The 22729-nt window shown below is 35.6% G+C and overlaps 1 protein-coding gene across 1 annotated transcript in view; it reads left to right on the forward strand.

Moving 5' to 3' along the window:
- The window catches only part of LOC108762426 (protein CEPU-1), a 183393-nt gene that overhangs the window by 113996 nt on the left and 46668 nt on the right, over positions 1-22729 (forward strand). The window contains exons 4-5 of the mRNA XM_018509421.1: positions 516-674; positions 1285-1413. Of these exons, the coding sequence (XP_018364923.1) occupies positions 516-674; positions 1285-1413 (288 nt within the window). The remainder of the gene's footprint in view (positions 1-515; positions 675-1284; positions 1414-22729) is intronic.

Consider the following 22729-nt stretch of genomic DNA (forward strand, 5'->3'; position numbering starts at 1 on the left):
TATACACCTCTCGCGCACGCACGCACACGTGGTTAGTTGTTTAATTCAAGAGCAGTGACGACGTGGTAAATATACACAAATGTGAAATGCGCAATGATATCGCTGTCGTAGCACAATTAAAGAGTTATCAATAATCGATCACTGCACTGTGGTTCTGATTTATACATTTTATCTCTTTATGCAATCAAAAAGCGAGTTTCCGTAACATAATTATATTATATACAGGGAAGAGAGAGCGATGAATTTATTAAACAAGTATATATGTCCATGTGAATCATATTGTAATACGTACTTGTATGTGTCTCTTTATTCATGTATGTATTACAAAAATACCGTTTCTGCTTACTTTTCAACATTTCATTTTTAATGATTAATGGAACTTTAAATCTTTTCGCGCAATTACGTTACTTATATTACTGTGCTTTTTATCTATATGTCTCATTTTCCTATCCTGTAAATTTATAAATTTTGTATTATCAGTGGTTGACAACAACACTTTATGTTTATTGTTATAGTGCCACCAAATATTGACGATTCGCAGAGCTCGTCGGATGCAATCGTTCGCGAGGGCGCCAACGTGAGTCTCACCTGCAAAGCGACCGGAAGTCCAACGCCTAGTATTCGTTGGAAACGAGATGATGGTACCAAAATCTCGATCAACAAAACTTTAGCTGGTATGTACAATATAATTTGATGGCGAGATTTTATATCAGTAGACAAAACGATTATATATTCTTAGGTAATACTCTATTATTATTTTTTTTACTATTATTATTTTCTCTTACTATTATTATTTTATTACTACATTACATTTCTCTTTTAAAATATATTATCCAAATTTGTTACATTTTAATTCATTTTATTCTTTATTTTGCAACTTATCTCAACAAACAATTTATTAGTTTGTTATTTCGACCGTATTATATATGCTACTATTTTATATAGGCTTAGACTTTAAGGCAGAATTATGTTGATGCCTTTTAAAGTGCACTTTCCTATTCCTTATTATTTTGTATATCAACACATTTCTCATTATTTGTTATTTACACTTTAATAAAGTTATTATTATTATTATTAATCCTCTTTTAAAAATATTAAAAAATCAAAATTCCTGTACATTTTTAAAAGGGAATATATGATATCGCGCGTTTTAACTACCAACACAAAGTCTCGCCTATAACAGGATACATTTAAAAAAAATATTTATATGCCGTTCTGTGAAAATGAACAATAATTAACTTAATCGATTAACAAGTAATGAATATTGAACGGTTGCGATTTCAGTAGCAGAATGGGAGGGTGAAACGCTGGAAATGGCGCGGATTTCGAGATTGGATATGGGCGCATATTTATGCATCGCCAGCAACGGTATACCACCGACAGTTAGCAAACAGATCAAAGTATCAGTCGATTGTAAGTATATTTTATGTCTATTTAATTGCAATGATTTATCGAAGATTAATGCCATTATTCTTACGTTATTAGGAGAGAAATCATTACTATACTATTATTAAAAAAATACGATCACAATGTATCGGCATCAGTCTCTTCTACAGCGTTTCTTGTGCGACTTCTTCTAAATTTATTCATCTTTTATAAATTCGCGTAAATATTTTCTTTTTACTTATCTATCAAAGCTTATTACGATAACCATTAAACATTGATTTGCTTAGAGAAACTGATTTTAAATAATTTTATCATACATTTCGATGATATCATAAACATATCTTCGTTCAAAAGTTATGATATTGACATAAAAAGAGAAATGAAAAAGGAAAGATCCGAAAGGGATCGCATAATCAGATTTCGGAAAACCAGATTTCTCGGGAGAGTAAAGGTACCTGCCGACAAATAAGGTATAGACTGGCTGCAGCTGTGAGGTAGCCTCTAAGTGGCAACTGCGACATTGCACTACGCGTCGGTATAGTACGTTGCTTGGAGAAAGGGGTTCAACATATACAATTTAATAACATAGAAAGGAAACCGACGACAAAGCGAGCTTTACTGGGTCTCTCACCTCTCTCTCTCTCTCTCTCTCTCTCTCTCTCGCGCTTCTAGGTTGCTTGCCGTTGCGCTAAAATAAGCGTGCAAGTGAACGAAAGCGAGAGAGAGAGAGAGAGAGAGAGAGAGAGAGAGAGAGAGAGAGAGAGAGAGAGAGAGAACAGGGACAGAATGAGAGACAGCAACGGTAGAAAGGCAGCCAAAGGGGTGTTGAAAGTCACGATCATGTGTGAGTACGCGTGTCAAGGGGAACGATATACAGAGGGAAAGAGAAGAGAAAGAGACGGCGGAGGTTCCCTGGTGAGACATAAAAGTAAGCTCGGGCGAACCGCGACACACCATTACCGTTTTCACCCCTGTACTTGCCTATTGTTACGTTACTGCCTCTCTTAAATACCGGGCACGTGCCTCTTCTCCTCGTAGCTCCTCTATGACATGGTTTCCTTTACCGCTACACTCGCACTCGTTTGCTTCCGTTTCCGTATCCGTAGAACCGTTCACGTATCTGTTGATGTGCCTCGAAGTGAATCGCCCTTTATGCCTTCCTTCGTGTCTACAGACTTTTCCTTGCATCCGTGTAAAGATCACAGAGACTTACAGGGATCGATTACAGACGCAAAAGTTATCAAAACGCTCAAGATGCACGTTTTAATTTCTTAATATATTTCTGAGGATAAATATAATAAAAAAAAAAAAAAGTGAAACGCCAATTATATGATACTGAATGAAAAAAGAATAGTTACAATCCTGTGCCGTATTGCGCTACCTTTGAAAGCGCGGGGCTCCGCGATATTTAATTATTAATTATCCGTAAAGTAAAATTGCATCCGCCTTTTAAGTCGACTACAAAGAGATAGTGTAGAGCGATGAGAGCGGAAGTTTGTCGGAGCTTATGCAAAACATAATCTTCGTATTCTTAAGACAGCTCCCTCGAGTTTCCACGTAAGGTCTAAACCAATCCGAAGCGGCACACGAGAGATCTTGTGGGAATGAGAACGGATGAGAAAACGAAATGATGATTTATCCATATAATTAAACTAAAACTAATTAATTCGACAGTGTCGGAAAGAGATACGTCCTAATTATGATTTGATTGAGACTCGAGAGAGCTATGAAGAAAGAGCAGATGTATTTGTCGCGGTTCTCGACGCGGATATGCTACAGATTATCCTTTTAGGCGTCTTTTAATTCTGTTTGTTGCGACCATGTAACTGGCAAAGCCTTTTGTCAACGAGTATTCCCTTGGGCTCTTTTGGAGTCAAATTACTACCAAATAATGCAATAGTTTTGTCCATGATTGTGTATATCTCATCGTCATCGTCAAGAAATTAAACCACACTATGCGAAGCAAAATATAAAATATTTGCTTCCAAACACATTATATTTTTCTTAAAAAATTAGACATGACATGAATAAGTTTATACAAATTAAATATTTGAACTATATAATTGATATATCATAGAATATTAAAAATAAAATTTTTATAATATTTTTTTATTAGTAATACGAATAGTTATATAAAGGAAATAATTGGCAAAGAAGATAATCAATTTGCATCATTATAGTCACATAATAGTCACATATTTACTAAATTTGTATAAAGAATAATTACGTACGAGAGTGATTAATATCTCATTTCGCTTTTGCTTTTAAATATTTAGCTTTATTTCGACAGTCGGCTCCGAGATTAGTAGCTAATATTTACAAAATCTGAAAATATGCTGTAAAATTTCATATATAGTATTTTGTGAAATGCAACGTATAGTTTCCATCGACAGAACACAGTTTTATCCAATTTCTCGTTTCAATCGTTCTCATTCATTCAAAAGAAACACTTTTAATATTGGCTCTTTCATTGACCCGTGGCCATTTCATATTATAACTTGTTTGCGTATAACGGCAGAATATTCCAATGGTCAATAACATCGGCACGAATTTCAGTAGTAACGAGGAATCGATCGTATATGCCAGGTTAATATTTTGCAAGGTGAATTTTTACGTTTTACTTGCAATATGAAATTTTCCTTTTTTTTTTAAATAGCCGTATAATTTTTTTTTGTTTCACCATCGATATTACCGAGGGATGTAAATTCTGATAGAACTGTTTCAGTATAAAAATATTTCAAGTAGCATGTACGTTACGATTTACACGCTAATATGTATAGAAGTCGATAGCACTTTCGCGATGATTACTAGACGATACCGTGGTGACACATTTTTAAAATACAAGTGTTGCAGCTGGGAGACCAGCGGTAACACTTGGCGCGTTTTTACGTGTTCAAGCGGAGATTAATTAAATGGTTAGACAGATTACAACCATCTACCGTCGATCCTTGGTCTGATGACATTACAAGTTTACGGCCTGAAAAACTGTTATATACGCTTTTCATCTTGCCCCGCCTGCTGTTGCCGCTGTTTCTCCCTCGTAACTTGCGTCGGCAACGTGACGTACACAACGTGACAATATTGTAATACGATAATTATAAAGCTATCGTCATATTGTTACCCACGCCTGCAAACGTCTCGCGAAATATTTTCATCCTCGAATACGTGGAACGCCAATGCGATCGCAGTATCACAATTGTTTGCCGGCAAATGTAATTTCAGCAAACACAATTGAACTCCCTTGTTGCATCCATTAATACAGTTAACAGAAGAGCAAACATTGTATCGTTGGTACCATTATTAATATTCTGCAAGTGTTGATATTTGGGGACGTACATATATGCTTATATTTAGATATTTTATCCACGCGCATTGTACCCGTAAACTTACAAAATTATGACACGCTTACAAATATTATCGACGTTTTTAATTTTTACATCCGACAATAACTTTATTATTTAAAAATTTTGACTTTTTAATCTTTGTATTTTTATCGTTTGCTGAAGAAATATTTATATTTTGCATTATATATTTTGTCAGTACTTCTGACAATTTTGAATTCAACCAGTCCTTTATGATAATTATAATGATGCAGAGCTTACTTTTACGTATGCATTTTAATTTTTGAGTATGCGAAACGATATACGTATCTCGTCAAAGAATATTATTTCCAGCAAAATAACGTCCTGCTAAAGAATATAATTTTCGTCTCTCATTAGTTAGCGCGAATTTAGGATGATAAAGTCACCATTTCCGACTCGGACAGACGGACTTGTTGATGAGGGGGAGAAAGCTGAAATTACGTATAGCGCGTTCTGCATAAATTTCCATTAAGAAACGCGGGTGTGTAAACTAGAATTTTTGAATAAAGTTCCAGAAACGTTCAACCTTTGATTTTTTTCAATTTTTTTTCCAATTTGGTCACAACGTACCAAATAACTCTAATTGAGTTTGCTTGTGCGCCGAAGAATTTTCAGCGAGATTAAATCGAGATAATGTTTAAAAAACTTAATTTTTTGTTATATTTAGCTTCACACATTTATTTTTATTCGAATTATTTTATTTTTCAAGTTCACTAATTAAAGATACAAAAGCAACTGTGCAAATATTCATTTCTATTGAACAGAACGTAACTTTTTTAATATGTGAAACGTGCTTCAAAAATGGATTCAGCATTGGTGAACAGTAACAACAGTTCGTATAAACAAATAATCTATTTCGCTGTATTTTCGAATTGTTACCGTTACATATATATATTATATATAAAATTTATTATACATATTTTATTAATATACGTATATATATATACACTCTTATATTTATATACATTTTTCACGAAGAGACAGCTGTTGTTTATCACAATACATTTCGTTTGTAAGGCTACTAGCGCGATAAATAGCCCGATCTGTTTGCAATAAACGGGACGCGATAAACTATTCACACGCAAGTACACGTAGTACAGAAGCATGGGTACAATCCATCACGGCTCCTGCTAATTTTATTTATCGCTCTTACCGTCGCCGAAGATGCCCTCCGTCAGACGGAGAGCGAAATGAGGTTGCAGGTCACGGAAAGAATCGTTTTAATTTATTCGAACGTGTCCGCCGTTCGTGTAGGTGAGTATAGGTATCGCATTTGTACGGAATGTACCGGCGGCGAAACATTGCAGAGAATGCGGCACAGGGGAGGGGAGGGTTATATCGGGGGTGGCAAAAGGAGTAGCAGAGGTAGTGGCGGCGGTGGCGGCGGCGACGGCGACGGCGGCGTCGTCGCCGTAGTCACGTATAAGCAGTGACTCAGACGCGATCCTTCTCTCTCTTTCACCTTCCTTTCCTTGTCCCTCGGGTTCCGGTGCTAACATCCCTGCGTTTTCCTCCCTTGCCTCCAGTAGCAATCTGTTATTAAAATCAGCAACGAGAAAAATCCGTGCCGTATCTCCGCGGGACGCACCGAAGCGAAGCGCGCGCAACGACAGACGTGTTACGGCAAAAATTAAGCCACCTGCAAACTCGGAAACGGAATTACGTAAAGGTGGCCGTCGCTATTGCCACTGTTAAAAGTCTTGCTGGGAAATAGGGCGCTCCACTACTGAACCAAGGACAATTGCCGGTAATTGTCGTACGGATCGCGAAAAGCTTTGTTTTTTTTTTTTTAATTCTGCGCGCACGTCAGATTTCATCATCCTTTTTTCAGCGTAATTTTAGTAAATTTTAGTAGTATGTTTTTAAGAAAAATTATTGTATATTACGGTAATGAGAAGGAAAAGAATAAAATGGGAACAAATTCTTGGAATGTCAATTTATACAAAATACAAAAAGTATAGCAATTGATTCCGATACGATTATTAGCTTCACGTCTCTTGATCACATTACGTTACGCTCGTTTAATCCGAATAGTAGAGAAACTGGGCAAAGATATTGTTTGTTTCGATTACGTGCTAGAGATGAATGTACGCTCGTAAATAACTAAATGTTGATTTTAGAAAATTGTCTTTCGAAACGTGTTTTTATCTCTCTTTCGCACTCTTTACTAAACGATTTTTAACGAGAAATCCAGTATAGGGAAGAGTTTATTCAGAAAATTTGTTAAATATTTACGACTCTCTTTTCCTGCAAAAAAAAATGCACAACGTCTATAGCATTATAGTGGCAATTACGAGATTATTTATGCATGAAACTATTAACGGGCGCGATATCTCCGATGAAACAAGATTTAGTTTCTACGATACGGGGAGTATTGATCTACATCAACGAATGGCGCGGGACAGTGTTTTTATTTGTCCCTTTTTTTTCGAAAAAAAGTCGGACATTTTGATTTAAACGATGCTACCCCACAACATCCATTCTGATCGGAACGATCGTGCTTATCGTGTTTGCCGATTGTAATTTAATTGTCCGACGCCCGAGGAAATTGGAATTCTGCTTGGAGCGTACGCCACGTGGGCGCCGATATTACAGATCGGCATTTGAATCCATTGATTTCGGTTTATCCGAGTAAAGCCCGGAAATCATCCGCTTTTCCGACCGACGAAAATGCGATTTCATAACCCTCGCGAATCTATCAATAAATTTAAAATTAATTGTTACTCCGCAACAGATCGTCATTTCTATCAATTCCGCTCTCTAGTTTCGCATCAGTTAACTCAATATGTATCGTATATAAATAATATCGCTTCCTTACTTCTCAAATATGACATAGCTCAAAAATGTGATTTTTAATTTATGCTATAATGAATGAATTGGATGTAACGATTACTTTATTAATTATCAAAAATAAACCTACTTAACTTTACAATCTGTCCTCCAAATAGTACTTATGTCATTCTTAAGGTTTTCAAAGAAATCATAACATCTTCTACAAGAGTGACACATTTTGAGTTGTGTCATTTTTGTAAATAAAAAAGAGAGTCTTTTAAAAAGAATATTTACAGTTAAGGTAGTTTTGATGATCAAAGTTTGAAGAAAAAATGATTTTATTTTAAATTTAGTCATTTTAGCTGATTAAGGTCACAACAAGGAGGATGGTTTTCCAAAGGTTGTAAAAACAAAAATAACAAAAATAACATTTCATGATCATATTTCTAAGAGTATATCCTTTTGTTGATATGGTTTGATTAGTCAATACTTTGCTGAAAAATAATTTTTCCCTTTTTTCGAAAACTTAATATTTTTAGTTGTATCACTTTTGAAGAAAACGATATAACGTTAGATTATTATACATACACGTGCCCCCCTCCTCTCTCTCTCTTTCTCTTTCTCTTTCTCTTTCTCTCAAAATATTATTTATTAATGAAACAGTTATCAAGATACTATTATTTTTCTAAACACTACATAATTCTGACCTAATCTACAAACAAAAATCGTTGCGAAGATAAAGTGATGTCATATTTGTCTTTGATATCTCTATCGTTTTCTTGTACTTAAATCGCGTTTTCAGATATGACGTAAAACATTTTAAAATTTTTAGCATAATGACGATCGAATTTTTTGATGATATTGATCTTACTGGGGGTATTCTTAGGTCTCTGTCGCGCAAGCAAGTCGGCTGGTACGTGGCAGCGCGGCGGTAAAAAGAAAGATTGCTACTAAAACGAGAGGGGTTCGCGCGCGTCTATTGCAAGGTAGGGCCTTATCGGCTACGCGAGCTGGCATTTATTTAAATTTAAAACTGGGGAATCGATCTCAAGCGCTTCTCCTCCCTCGATTTCAACGCCTTCTCTCTCTCTCTCTCTCTCTCTCTCTCTCTCTCTCTCTCTCTCTCTCTCTCTCTCTCCATCTCTCTCTCTCTCTCTCTCTCTCTCTCTTTCTCATCCCGACTTTTCGCTTCTTTCCTTCTTTGTTGCCAAACGACCCTACCTCGTGGCTTTCTCGCACCTCTAATTCCCGCCTCTTGTCGATCGTCTCTGCGCCCAGCACGTCCCTCGAAAAACTCATTAACGTGTCTCGGTGGCCTATTCCCTCTTTCTCCCTTTTCCTCTTTCTCTCTACTGCTGCCCCGTGTGCACGAATGATGCGAAAAGGCATAGCATGAGAAATCCGCCGCCACTACGCGACGAAGCGCCAAGTGTCTTGAGAGAGAAATATGGAAAAATCGAGGTGTAAAATTAAGCCACGTGAATAAAAGTACGTTTTAATTTTGAGAACACGTTTGTGTGAAGATACGATGAAAAATAGAGTACTTCTTTGAAAAAAAGCTTTTATTTTTATTTGTTCTAACGCGCAATATTGAACCATATTTTAAAAATTTACCCTCAAATATAATTTCTCTATTTTTCCGTTTTACCTTTGCTTTTTATAATACTTAAATAATAATATGTTAGAAAAAATATTATATGAAACCTGCAAGCGTAAAAAATGGACAAAGCATTGGTTTGTTTAAGTCAATCTGATTCACGAATATATCTGTGAGTTATTCGAAATTAACGTTCTGAATGATTTAGTTACATTTTTACATTATAAAAGAGGTCCAGAATAATAGACGCATTTCGAGTGAATAAAGCGACGATTTTCGTTGGTGAAATAGTTTTTCTCCTACCACGCTTGACCTTTAATCATTTTTAAAGCTTCAGTGCTTTATAACTAGGCTATGAGTTAAGATTAAGTAACGCTGTATATTAAACATTTTCGTTGATGTTAAGTTCGATTAGAAATCTTTTCTTGGCTCGGGCGATAAATAAAATATTTTACTCCTCGAAATTCACTCACCATGTGCGGAACACTAAAGCTGCCAGACGAAGCCATCGTTGTTTACCCTCGCAGCATATCAAAGCACTTGGTGACATACATAGAAAGAGACGCGAATCCTAGCCACATGCTTTCAAGGAACAAAGAGGTGTCTTCGTAGCTAAGAAAAAGACACATAGGCGGTGACACAACAATATATACATGTATACAGAGTTGGAAGCGTTACCTTAAAAAAATAACGCGTCACCGTTACAGTTACTTTTTGTTAAAAAATAACTTGTTATCGTTACTAGTTATTCATTTTAAAAAGTAACGCGTTACCGTTACTTGAAAAAGTAACGAATCGTTATTTTTTCGTTACTTTTCGGGAAATTGTTGAGTTTAGCTCCCTCACATACGATATTGATAAAATTGGACTTATTGACGCATTTTTGCAAAAAAAAAAACCGAATCTGGCGGAAACAATCGTCGAGAGTTAAACTCAACAATTACCGAATTTAAATTAAATATTGTTTTTAAACTTTAATATGATCATTATTAAGAATGTTTTTCAAGATTGATTTTCAAAATCCGTAATCCTATATGTGATTTGAATTGCAGATTTTCAATGCTGATAGTAACTACAGGAATGTAATAAGATACAAAATATATAAAATATTTTTTAAGAAATAAAAATAAGAAAGTAAACATTTTATAATTATATTTATTGCAAATAATAGGATAACTCCGGTATATACGCCGCACCTATCAAAAACTTAATTTATTAAGTATTATTTACTATGTTTAAAGTAAACAAACTATATCAGTAAAAACATTGTATTGTCTACTACTACAAAAAAAAATATTAGAAATCCAAATTATTAATTTTTCATATTAAAAAATAAACTTTTTGAAACCCTTGCATTTTTGTCGTATATCTCATAGGGATGGGATATATGGCTACTCATAGGGGAAGGTGAGATATGTACGGCTTATGAAAAATTTACAAATAATACATATAAATAAGTCGTAAAATGACACAATAACTTATAAAATGCGTTTATAAAATTTTATTAAGGAATAAGAATGATAAATATGTATATGAAGTAATAAATAACAATTACAATCTTCCTACATGTATTACAAGTGTTATGACATGAGGTACATATTTCATGTAATGCGTTTATTGCATTTAGTGCATTGAATTCAATCTGCCCACTTTATATACTTTGGGCATAAATCCCGCCCGCTAAAAATGCCATATATCCCAAACAGGTGGGATATACAAGACAACAAATTAAACAAAGAATACAAGAGCAAAGTACTTGTATTTTGTTGTACAACATGCTTTACTATTCCACTACACTCATGTATAACGAAATAACCACTAAGTCTTTTGCATGTCCTACAGTAATCATTTTGTGTAGATTATAATTTATGATGGCGCTACTCAATATAGTGACAAATCGATTCAACTCACAATAATTTCATTAATATTAACAGTAAGAAACTGAAATCATAACACAATACTAATATAACATAAAGACATGTAACAAAGTAGTTTCGGAAAAATTACCCCTACTCCTTTTATTTTTTCTGATTTCTGCGGCGTAAATCCCAGCGCAGCGTATATATTTGCCGGAGTTACCTTAACCTTTTATTATACATAATCCAATGTTACATTGTAAATATATATTTGTATACTTATACAAACATTTAACAAAATTTTAAGTATTCCGTTCATTTGTAATAACAACTTGGGTAACTAGAAGTACACTTCTAGGGACACAAAAGTGAAACATCTTTCAGTGTCAGCGATCACAACGAAATATGATCCAATCTGACCTATCTTATAAAAATTAAAGGACCGATAAAAGTAACGACTGAATTGTTATTGTAAAAATTGTTACTGTAAAAATGTTACCGTCACCGTTAAAGACAGAAAAAAGTAACCAAAAAAAAAACGAAAAAGTAATGCATTACTTCCCAACTCTGCACGTTTAACGCGTGATTGAAGTTAAAAGTCTAGCTATAGAAAATCCGTTCTTTTTTATTTTCAACTTGAGAGAAAATTAATCTCAAAGTTGAAGATGAAATTTAGATATATTTCTCCTCACTTTCGTTAACGAAGAGGATCAAAGAGATCACAGTTGCATAGAATGCTCTTCAATTTTTATTTTTACAGTTCCTTCATGTCTCCTTATCTATTTTTTTCACGTTGCCTTGACAAACTCTACGCTGTACTTCCGACGCAACCGCAACTAAGTATCTTTACGGAGTTTCGCAAGAACGAACACGTTCGTTCTGATCATTTCTGGTTCATCGAATGTAGCGAAACGATCGAACGGCAGAACGTAGAATGATTTTGGACGCATCTAGATAGGAGTTATGCGAATAGTCGACTAACACCCGTTACATTTAGCGAACGAGTACTCGGTTAGTGCAGTTTCACACCTACGGAAGATTCATAAGTTAGCAGCACGCGACATAAAATATCGGGTTGCAGGCGGACGTCGCACTATTCAGCGTTATTCCGCCTTGCTCGCGAAATACATTTACACGAGGCCACCTTTGAAGAATTACTTTTGTTGAGAAATAAGGCAGAACGTATCAAATATTGTGTATTTTCGAGGATGCGTCCGGACATTAAAAATTTGAACGACTTTGATTGATACAGTTAGAAAGCATTACAAACAAGATTTCAATTTTCATATTATGACAACACTAATTTTGCGTGATATTTCTTTTCATAACAGAAAACAGGAAATCAAGCGCGATAATTAGAGTGCGCAAATCTTTAAATTATTAACTTTTAATAACTGATCATACATTATTTCTCTTTAATAATTGATCAAAAATTGATCATTTTTGGCAAAAATATAATAATTATTATAGAATATAGAATCCAATATAGAATGATCAAAACCGCGTACGTGTTTCGATTTATTTTAAAGTCATTATCAACAGATTAAAATAAAATAGAAGAAAACATTTTTATAATAATTTTCTTTTTATCTCTTTTATGATAGTTCAAAATATAGACGTAATATTAATATTTAGAAGTAATGAACATATAGGGAGATTAGATTATTTATGACAGAAAACAATTTACGTTGCAACAAATAAGTTTTCATTAAACTGGAATATTAATTATATTGACGTACTTAAAAGTTACAGTCTGAGTTTTAAATCGGGAAACGACAAGTTGTTTCCGGCCTTTATAGTTCTTGCGATACGTGACGGTGAAGTGCGCATAGCGATGCGTAGGATAGTTAAGCTCGAAAGCTCGAGGTTGAAAAGCCTTGAGAGCTCGAAACAGTGTTTTTGATCTCAGCACGTCGTGCAGCTTCCTTGAAAAGGCGTGCGAATCCTTTATGTGATTCGTCTCTTACTACATATAGTCACAAAATGAGTTTTTAGTTAAAAATCTTTTTTTACCATTTAAACTGAGGAGTGTCTTATTAAATATTGAATATCTTTATCGCAGAAATATTTTATAATAAAATATCTCTTTGTAATTTTCACTAATCAGATATTCAGATGTAATACAAAATCAAGTGCTGTAGTTTTTAATAGATATATATAAAGAAAAGGAATATAGAGATAATACCGTCGACATCTAGAATGGACCGCTGATGGCAATGGTGGGGGTAGAAAGACGATTAGAGTGAGAGGCAGGATTATTCCTGTCTCTCACTCTAATCGTCTTTCTACCCCCACCATTGCCATCAGCGGTCCATTCTAGATGTCGATGGATAATACCTATAATACATGTATTAATATCATGTTATTAAGGAATACCATTGAAGAGATGAAGACACAATTTCTGCATTTTCCAAAAGTAATTACGATTACATGATGTCTTTTGTGCATATCTCTCATACTGTAATACTAATGTAAGTACCGCTGTGTCACTTTCCAGTGTTTGAGCTTTAAAGCCCGTTGTATGGCAAACAGGCAGTCCGGTTTTTGATCTCGAGCTCTAGCGTGGTTTCCTCGTTCGGAAATGCACGCGGACAGTGCATTCTGTTGCATGTAATTCTCCCTGCAGCCACTCATTTAGGGAAGCGTGGAACAACCGTAGGTACTCTTCAAGAGAGAACCGAGACGCAGCGATAGTGGTGCCCGGTGCATATAGCTTTTGTATGCTCCTTTTTTTAATGCGGTCGCTCTGCACCGCATCGAGGCGACGCGACGCGACGCGAGATGCGACGACGCGTATGAATTCCGAGAGGCGTTGAATTTTTATGAGGTTGCATACTGTGAATTAGCCTACCTTTCGCCTACCTTACACATACACACACACACACATGCATATACGTACATGCCGCTACTATCGCTTCTTGCAATACGCTGATGTGGATTTATGCTGCTTATCAATACGAAGCGTATTGATAAGATCGTTCGTGATCAGCTTCATCGGAAACAGATAATTTATTCCGCAGTTAACGATCTTTATACTATTATTTCGCAAGGAAGAAGTATTTCCGAAGCACCTCTTGTCCCGATGTTTTTTTTTTTATCAATGTATCAATATTTTTTTATTCTTGAAAGACGACTATTTTATACAGCAATTCCTCAGTTATACATTGCACATACAAAGCGAGGGATATTTTCCGGCTTGCGGAAAATACCGTTAACACGATAAAACCATAAGATCCCATGGATTCACGCCCCCGGTCGCCAGTATCTTTTCATTTCAGTCCTCCGAACGGGCTACATTTCACTTCGCACTCGGCATGAATGGGAAGTGCTGCAACTCCCTAGTTAGACGTCAGCGATGCCTACGTTAGAATAAGTATGAAAGAAAGATAGATAAAAAACATAAGCATACGCATTAAGTGCAGACTCTGATACTTTTGCACTGACGTGAACGACAGCGTATCGTAACTTTCCTTCTCGAGATGTGGTTGAGAAATGGCACTAGATTTCGAGACCGTGTAGCTGTGTGCACTATGCACACCGTACACCGTGTACTTTCGCGTAGTTAAAGACAGCAACTGGATTACTGAAGCGCAATTTAATTATCTCGTGGCTTTTGTGAATTACTTCGCACTACTTAGCGTAGTCAAAATTATTACCTTTAAACTAACGAACGTATATTGTTGTGTAGATGATATGAATCTAGAGGAAACAGGTACAGTATACCGTAAAAATAATGAGATGTCATCTGACTGCAATTTCTATGGCGTGTCTTGATTTACAGTTTGGAATTTTGTCCTTTGCATAAAAGAGTATGCATCTTTTTTTTTAGTTACAGATCATAAATAGTTTACAGCAGAGCTTTTTTATTAAAAAAATAAAAATAGTTTTGTGGCTTCAAAAATAAGTCAAACGTAATTAAAATGCCTATGCGAATGTCTGGTTAATGCGTAAAGAATATATTTATAAGGTAATTTATTTATAAGATCTAAACAATTGGAATACACTTATCAATAAAGTTAACTGCAAATTGTACGCAGTTAACTTTGTTGATAAGTACATTCCATTGTCAGCGAATTATGTTTTATTATTTCTTATCGCCTTATAAATATATTATTCACGCGCTAACAGCCATTCATATAATTTCATATAAGCATTTTATTTATATCTCTTTCTTTTGGAATGGAAAAACCTAATAAGTTAAGCGTCAAGTACTGATTTAAATAAGAAGAGAAAGGAATATATTTTAGTCTTTATACAATTTTCGAGATTTTTTCTCTCCGATCTCTAGACACGGCGATACACCTGTGTAGAGATATCCAAAAGCGCAGGTGGCGTAATCAAAATTATGTAGAAAAATGTAAAGCACGGAGAGAGAAGTACACGGTAAATTTGCCCGTCGTGCGTCGAGCTACCTTCCTCCTCATTCCTCATCGGGCAAGCTCGCGTCTCTACGGTCTCTCATCGCATGGCTCTCATTCTCTCCGTCTGACGCCCGGCGCTACGAGAGAGGGTGAGCAGTTGCATGTCGCGTAGCCAGTATGCAACGGCACATGGAGTAGACGTACGGCTTGACGTATTGCCGGGTAGTGTATTGTAACTGTGCCGTTACACCGAGACCAGGGTCCACCCATAATAATCATGTCATAACGCAATCCTCTCTCATGCGCGTATAATGGTTATAACGATCTTTATCAGCCTTTGACCCTGCTAGTTGAGTATTTCAGAGATTATGCACCGAGAAATATATATATATATATATATATATATATACACATATATATCATTAACTTCTTTACACATTAATTGTACGATTCTTTTCTTGAATATGTATATGTATAAATATTTTAGGAACGAGAATGAATCATCCACAGCTTGGAAAATTCATTTTAATCTTAGTCTTAAATTTGTTTTATATTGTTAGATATGAAATTGTATCAGCATGTTATGTAATACTCAGTCAACATTAGAACTTACAAAGGTACCAGTTTGGTCTAATTTCCTATCTTTGTGTTTGATTAATGAAGAATTATCTTGATATTATTTTTATCATTAGAATTATTTGTATAATATTCACATATTTTTAATATTCTGTCTGTATGCACATATAATACAACAAAGAAAAAAATTGAAATCATTAGAGCAACTAAAATGACACTATCGATGATTCTAGTGGTAATTTGTAAATTTATTTCATTTATGTTCTGATACATTTATTATTCGGCAAATAATCAATAAGTATTTCAAACAATAAATGTTTCAATTTTAATAATATATACATATACGTGCAATCGCAGTTATCCAGCATTTAAAGTCACGCAAGAGTGATAATATTATTCTTGTTCTGTCGGGAAACGACTGCGGATAATGTTGTGCATTCGATGCGCGCGATTTTTGCTGGACAAGTCAAACGTTTTATATCGTTTTACGTTTTCATGGGCAAATTATAACGTGTTGTAATTGCGTATAAAGTGGATGCGCGACGTGACATATCGCCGGGGAGTGTATTGCGCGGCATGTTATACTGTATTGCTGGCAGGGCGGGCTACAATAATCATGTCATAACGCAATCCGCGCGTGCTTTCCGCGGGTACCCGAGGCTTGTAATTATCGCGCCACACGAGGACTCGTTATAGCCTTTAACGCGGCATACATCGACTCCCGATGCACACACGTTAAAGTGGCTTGTACAATTGCGTATACGAGCTCGCGTCCTCCATGGACGCGATGTCAACGACAGAAGCGCTTTCAAAGTACGGCGCGCCAGGTTACATTGAAGTTTAATTATACGTCTCACATTATAATCCGATATTACGTGATAAGAGCCATTATGACTTAAGCCCCGACCACACTTTCCACGCGTCGGGGCTTAATGATTTATTAGCTTTCGATAACGCAAATACGATGTATCTACAAATTGCTTCGCGCAATAGGTATAAATGCATTTCGCTTCTCGATCGTCTCTGCTTCTTATCTACTGAATGTCGAATTCATCGGTTAAAGCTCCGTACGGATACCTTCATTCTATCAAAACGTTTTTCTTTCATTTCTTTCCTTTCTTTTTTCTTTTGTCATTTCTGTCTGTCTCGACGTCATAAATCACAGAATGCTCTTGGCTAATCGCCGTAGCTCCTTCAACAGGGCTCCCATCATCCATTTTCTTTGGCTTAAGACGGACGCAACGCTGCCCGCGCTACGTTTATCCGATAATTGTAATGTCAAGCGTCTCTCGATTCATTCGTCCTCGTCGAGAGTGAAGCGGCTGCGATGTCCCTCCGGCGCGCCCGATACGTGCCTCGACTACTCGAACAGTCATTGTCCACTCGGGCAAACTACATTTCTTACGCGTTGTCGCAACGAGACTGCGAATCCTCCACCGGAGACGCGTTTACAACGTCAAAGTCCGTGGAATTCGATGAAGATCCTACACAGGGATTTTTCCGTGCATCCCTTGCTGAAGATATACTACTCTCTTTCGTCGATGTCTCAATAATGTTCCGAAAAATAATTTGGAATTAATTGAGATAATTACGACGTGAGAATAAGGACGTTATTAAAATATATTTTTTAATATACACAATAGCATTTTTAATCTCAATTTCAGGATAAAAGTCATTTACATATTAGAAATCATAAATGCTGTTATTTAATTATTTTTACGTATGGAATAAATAATTTAATATATGTACTTAAAAAAGCACTCATAAAATTAAAGAGAAATATTTGCATGGTACAACATTATGATGTGAAGTTAAAAATATTTTTTACACATCAATTACATTATTGAATTCAAGCAATTAATTTTAAGCAACAACATATATTTTTATAACGTTAATAGTCTATAATTGGCGAATATAAAATGTAGATTATTACTTTAATTAATGTATCTACATCTTATATTCGTTAGTTATAAACTATTAACGTTACATATACATTGTTGCTCTCAAATTAATTGGTTGAAATTAGTAATTTGGTTAAGGTGTAAAGAATATTTTAATTGTAAAAAAATCATTAAATAAAAACATATGAAAATCACTAAATAAGAAAATTATTAAACATAAAAGAAAACGTCATTTTAACTTTATTACTTTTGCATTAATATTGATGTAATCTCCTAATAGCTCTGTTTTATAGTAACATTAACTGTTTATAAAAATTTTAAAAATTTGTTTAATAGTTTATAAAAGTTTTTAGACTATTTCCAACCACGCTTGTGCTTAATAGTTAAGTAGACTTCGACAATCGTCCTTTTATCTTCGTATTTAAAACTTAATGTACCTACAACTACACGATCGTGTAAACGTCGATTCGCGGAAAAATAAATGAATTAGTCATAATTTACTTTTCGGAATGATGAAATCGACTGATATCGCTTCGTAAAACAATCATGGCGATCCAATATTAGGAATCGTGAAATTCTACAATTTTGATGTCGATATTATATCTTCATGATTCATTCGTCTATGTCTGACCCAAGATAACGAACGCTCCTGCGAGACAAGCTACGTGCTTGGGCTGCAAAAGTTACCCCTCAATTTCGTCATTTCACGACTTTTAACACTGCCGTCGATTTTGCACGTCACATATTGGTCGACGGAAATTTCTCTATGACGATCAAAGACATTTCTGGCCATTTACCTGTCACTAAAACTCAAGGAGCTTAAAGTCTATTTTATCAACCATTTTCATCTTATCAAGGAACATTTTGTTTTATGAAAATAATTACTTAAAAATTTCAATTTAAACGTTTGTAAATATTTGAAAAATTTCAATATAATTTAAAATAAGAAATTTTTTTTTCCTTGTCATTATAAGAATAAACATTTTGATAAATCCGCAAACGTGATATACTTGCGACATACTTGTTCAATTATCCTTAAAATGATCTTTTGCCATTAACCGCCCAGCATCTACAATTCAGTCGATATAAGTTTGCAGTCCGAACACGTAATTCTCTTTTTGCGCTCATATCCTTCACCTTCGCGATTTGGCCCTGAGCGGATGAATCAGCGAATATGTCGTCGTCCGGAAAAGTGCTTCGCGGCCGAGAGCCCGAGGGTACGCTCGTCTTTTTGTCACGGAGTCCGCTAGACGGCTACCGTAAAATTATCATATACCACGGTGGGACGCGGACGAGAGATGTGGGAGATGCATGTGTGTGTGTGTGTGTGTGTGTGCATAAAGCTATACCTCTCTTGAACACGACGGCGGCTCCTTCTTCCATTCGCCCTAAGTCCCAGCTGACTGACAGAATAATCTGCGGCGGCAAACGAGGGAAATAATTCAGCGCCGTGCGGATAAGCAGCCGCGTGGAAAGAATACTTGCGACGCTGTGGCCGTGCGCGTACCGGCAGGGGGTACGACCACGAGAAAATTTGCGGGTAGGAGCGAATTTATATTCTAGGCCCGTTACGCGACCCTTGATTAGCGTTTCGACGGAATTTTTGAAAGAAAGGCGAGCTACGATCGAGAGACTATCACAAGTAAGCGTGACTGCGTTATCTTAATTCAATTCGATGTACTGAATGATGTGCGATTTTTACGAAAAGTACGAGTATATTGCCGCTTGAAGATCGTTACTCCCTTTGTTCTGGCTGTATTGTGATATTTGTAATAGTACAGAAAAGGAACAGTTTTGCTGAAGTAAATTTAGCTGAATATAGACTTGTAAATAATTTTGTTGGAATCAAAATTATTATGTAGGAGCTTAAAGTTGATAACGATGCTGCAAAAAACTTGAGCAATCAGTTCAAGCGTCTTACATAATTATTTTAATGGTCCAAATAAAATTATATTTAAATTTATATCTATCTAAACCATCATGTTACGTACTAAACCATGTAAAGTCTGGTTATCTTATTTCAGTAAAGTTGTTTGTTTTGTATAGGAAAATAAAATACTGTAAAGCCGTTAATATTATATCAAATATAATTACTTTTTTTTATCAATCACTCTTGTCTCTCGATTAATCTCTGTATTAAATATTATTGCACGAGTTACAAGTCATATAATAATTGAGGGGGGATGGTCAGAATAAAGACCTAATTACAAAATCTTGATTTTAATAAAAATTAAAATAATTTTTGCTACTTTTTTATTATACACAAATGGATATAGTATCAAATGAATTTATATGAATATAATGTCTTTAAGAAGTTACATATTACAATACTTCTCTGTTATGATCAATTTTGCACAAAAAGCTAATCTTAGGAAAAAGGACCTAAGTAGAATTATGCCTTTATTCCGTCCATCCCCTCAATTATTATATGTTCAATGACATTATATAGCGGATTTGACGCTTTTCGAGACTGAAATGTCCTAGCATGCCAGACTTGACTGAGAATATGCGTAAATTACCTCGTTACTGTTTGGGGAATGGTTAAGATAGTCTAATTGCTCTATTTCGAGCAACGGCCACATCACCAATTTGAGCTGGGCCACGTTGTGTACCGTGGTCGGGAATACTAAAATTTACGTACGTTTACTTGATGTATGCGCGCGGCGAGTTACCGAGGCACTTTTCCGCGTTAACGTCAATTAAAGCATTTTCGGTGCCATTACGCCATTACGTTAACGTAATTCGTTGGCTTCTTTGTCCCAGAGTGAGATATGCGTCAACTAATTACGCTTTATCACCCTTGTCGTTCCCATATATTCGACTTTCAAAACGGAGCCATTATCTTATCGCGTATATTGCATCAAGGAACAATTCGTAAAACCCCGGCAATGGCGAACGGCAGTTCTCATGAACGTGGTTTCGCGAACCCCAGATCCCTTTTCAGTGCGCCACCACCCCCGCAAGTGCCCCGCTTGTAAAGGTGCCACAAATCGCACAAAAGAACCGCGAGCGATCATTTAGCGCGGTTTCCGCGCCCGGCGTCCGTTATCATCGGTAATTTTTCATCCGAGGTTTCTCCCCCATCACTATCTCTCTCTTTCACTCTCTTTCTCTCGTTCTCTTCTTTTCTCCCCTTCTCTCCTCTCTCTCTCTCTCTTTCTCTTTCTCTCTCCGTATGAATTTGACTGTGTCATTACGATCCCAACCCCCGTATTCTACAACGGCATCGGCGCCATCTTCATCCCCTCTTAACTGTCTTCATTCCCAAGCAGCTTCTTCCTGCTCCTTCCTCTCCGCGAATCTCTAATCCGAGCAAGATGTTGCTCTTCCACCCTTCGCCGCCACGCTTACCACCCCCGCTCGAAACGAAGGAAGTCTAACAGCTCTTGGGAAGATTGGCGAGAGTAAAACGAAAAGGGAAGTAATTACTAATCTTTGAAATAATCATTTGCGCTCCCGGCCATGATGCGATCGTGCAAGGCCGTTCTAAAACTCTATTTAGGCGAAATGGCATTTAAACGATATCGTACAAGAACTGCCAAACTATTTGCAGGTATCATCAAACAGATATTAAAAATATAAAAACATTTATATGACATTATTATTAATAATTAACATTTTATACTTATTACAAAAATTGAGTTATTATCAATCTATTAGATTCTATAAATCTCGTTTATGGCGACAAAATCTGTTAAATATCTAATGTTAATCCATATATTCTAAAAGCTTTAATTTTATTGCAGCGAATAGCTCAAAATAACAATATTGAATATTCTCCCTTTTCAGAGACATTATTATTAAGTTTATTAAAATTGGATTTATAGTCTGTTATTTTATTATATATATTATATTATCGCTATATTTATATATTATCATATTTATAATTCATTAACTCTGGAATCGAGTGTGAGATATTATTTAAAACAATTCTTTTATAATACATAAAAAGTATTCTATTTATTATATTTATTTGTAGTATGATACAAGGAAGTAAATGACGACAAATGTTGCGACTCTAGGTTAGTTTTACAAATTGAGACTTTACGAGTTCAGCACTTTTGTAATCCGATCAAACGCCCCCGCATGTCGCAAAAACGTAAATCTTCAATATTGTACAGACATTTCATCGCGCGATTTTCCATCTGATTCTCGTTTATTTCACGCAGGTATTCAAAGATGAATTTGCTTTGCGTGGATTGACGATAGACAAATCGAAGGGACGAATGTCGGGCGATCGTTGCCAGTAGTCGGTGGTAGCATTAGGGAAAGGATTTCGTATTCGACTGTCGTCTGCCTGAAGCGGCATTTGCGCACCGAAGCGCCAGGATATATATATACGTACGTTCGCTCCTCTATCTCTTTCATCTCATCTCTTATCTCGGCTTTTGCTGTTAAACAGCTTACCTTTGCTTAACCCCTTATCGCATCGTACTGCCTTCAGGCAACGAACCACATATAAATAGGATAAACTATATTTCAGTAATAAAATCTACTTGCGTTTTATACCTCACTCTATGATGATGGATAAGATATGTAAGCGTGAAATTATTAACAATAAAAATTAATAAAATTAATATAATTAGCATTGTTTATGTGAATTGAAAAAACATATAGATTCTGTATCATTTATTATACTTTTACAATTATGTGAACGAGAAAAGTCTACTCAACAATACGGTACTTTATTAAGAACATAATTATCATGCTATTGAAGAAGGTTTGTATATTTCCTCTTTAATTTCGAAATGTTTTTTTATTAAATATTACATTATTTTTATTATTAACAATATTACGCTCGTTTTTTTTAAATTGTCTTTCACGAGCTGCTTGCTTTACGACATTACATCGAAAACACAAAAAAGAGAGAAAGAAAAAGAGAGAGAGAAAAAGACAGGGTGTCTTCACGAGAAGGGCG

The sequence above is a fragment of the Trachymyrmex cornetzi genome, unplaced genomic scaffold (assembly GCF_001594075.2).
Source record: "Trachymyrmex cornetzi isolate Tcor2-1 unplaced genomic scaffold, Tcor1.1 scaffold299, whole genome shotgun sequence".
NCBI classification, from domain to species: Eukaryota; Metazoa; Arthropoda; class Insecta; order Hymenoptera; family Formicidae; genus Trachymyrmex; species Trachymyrmex cornetzi.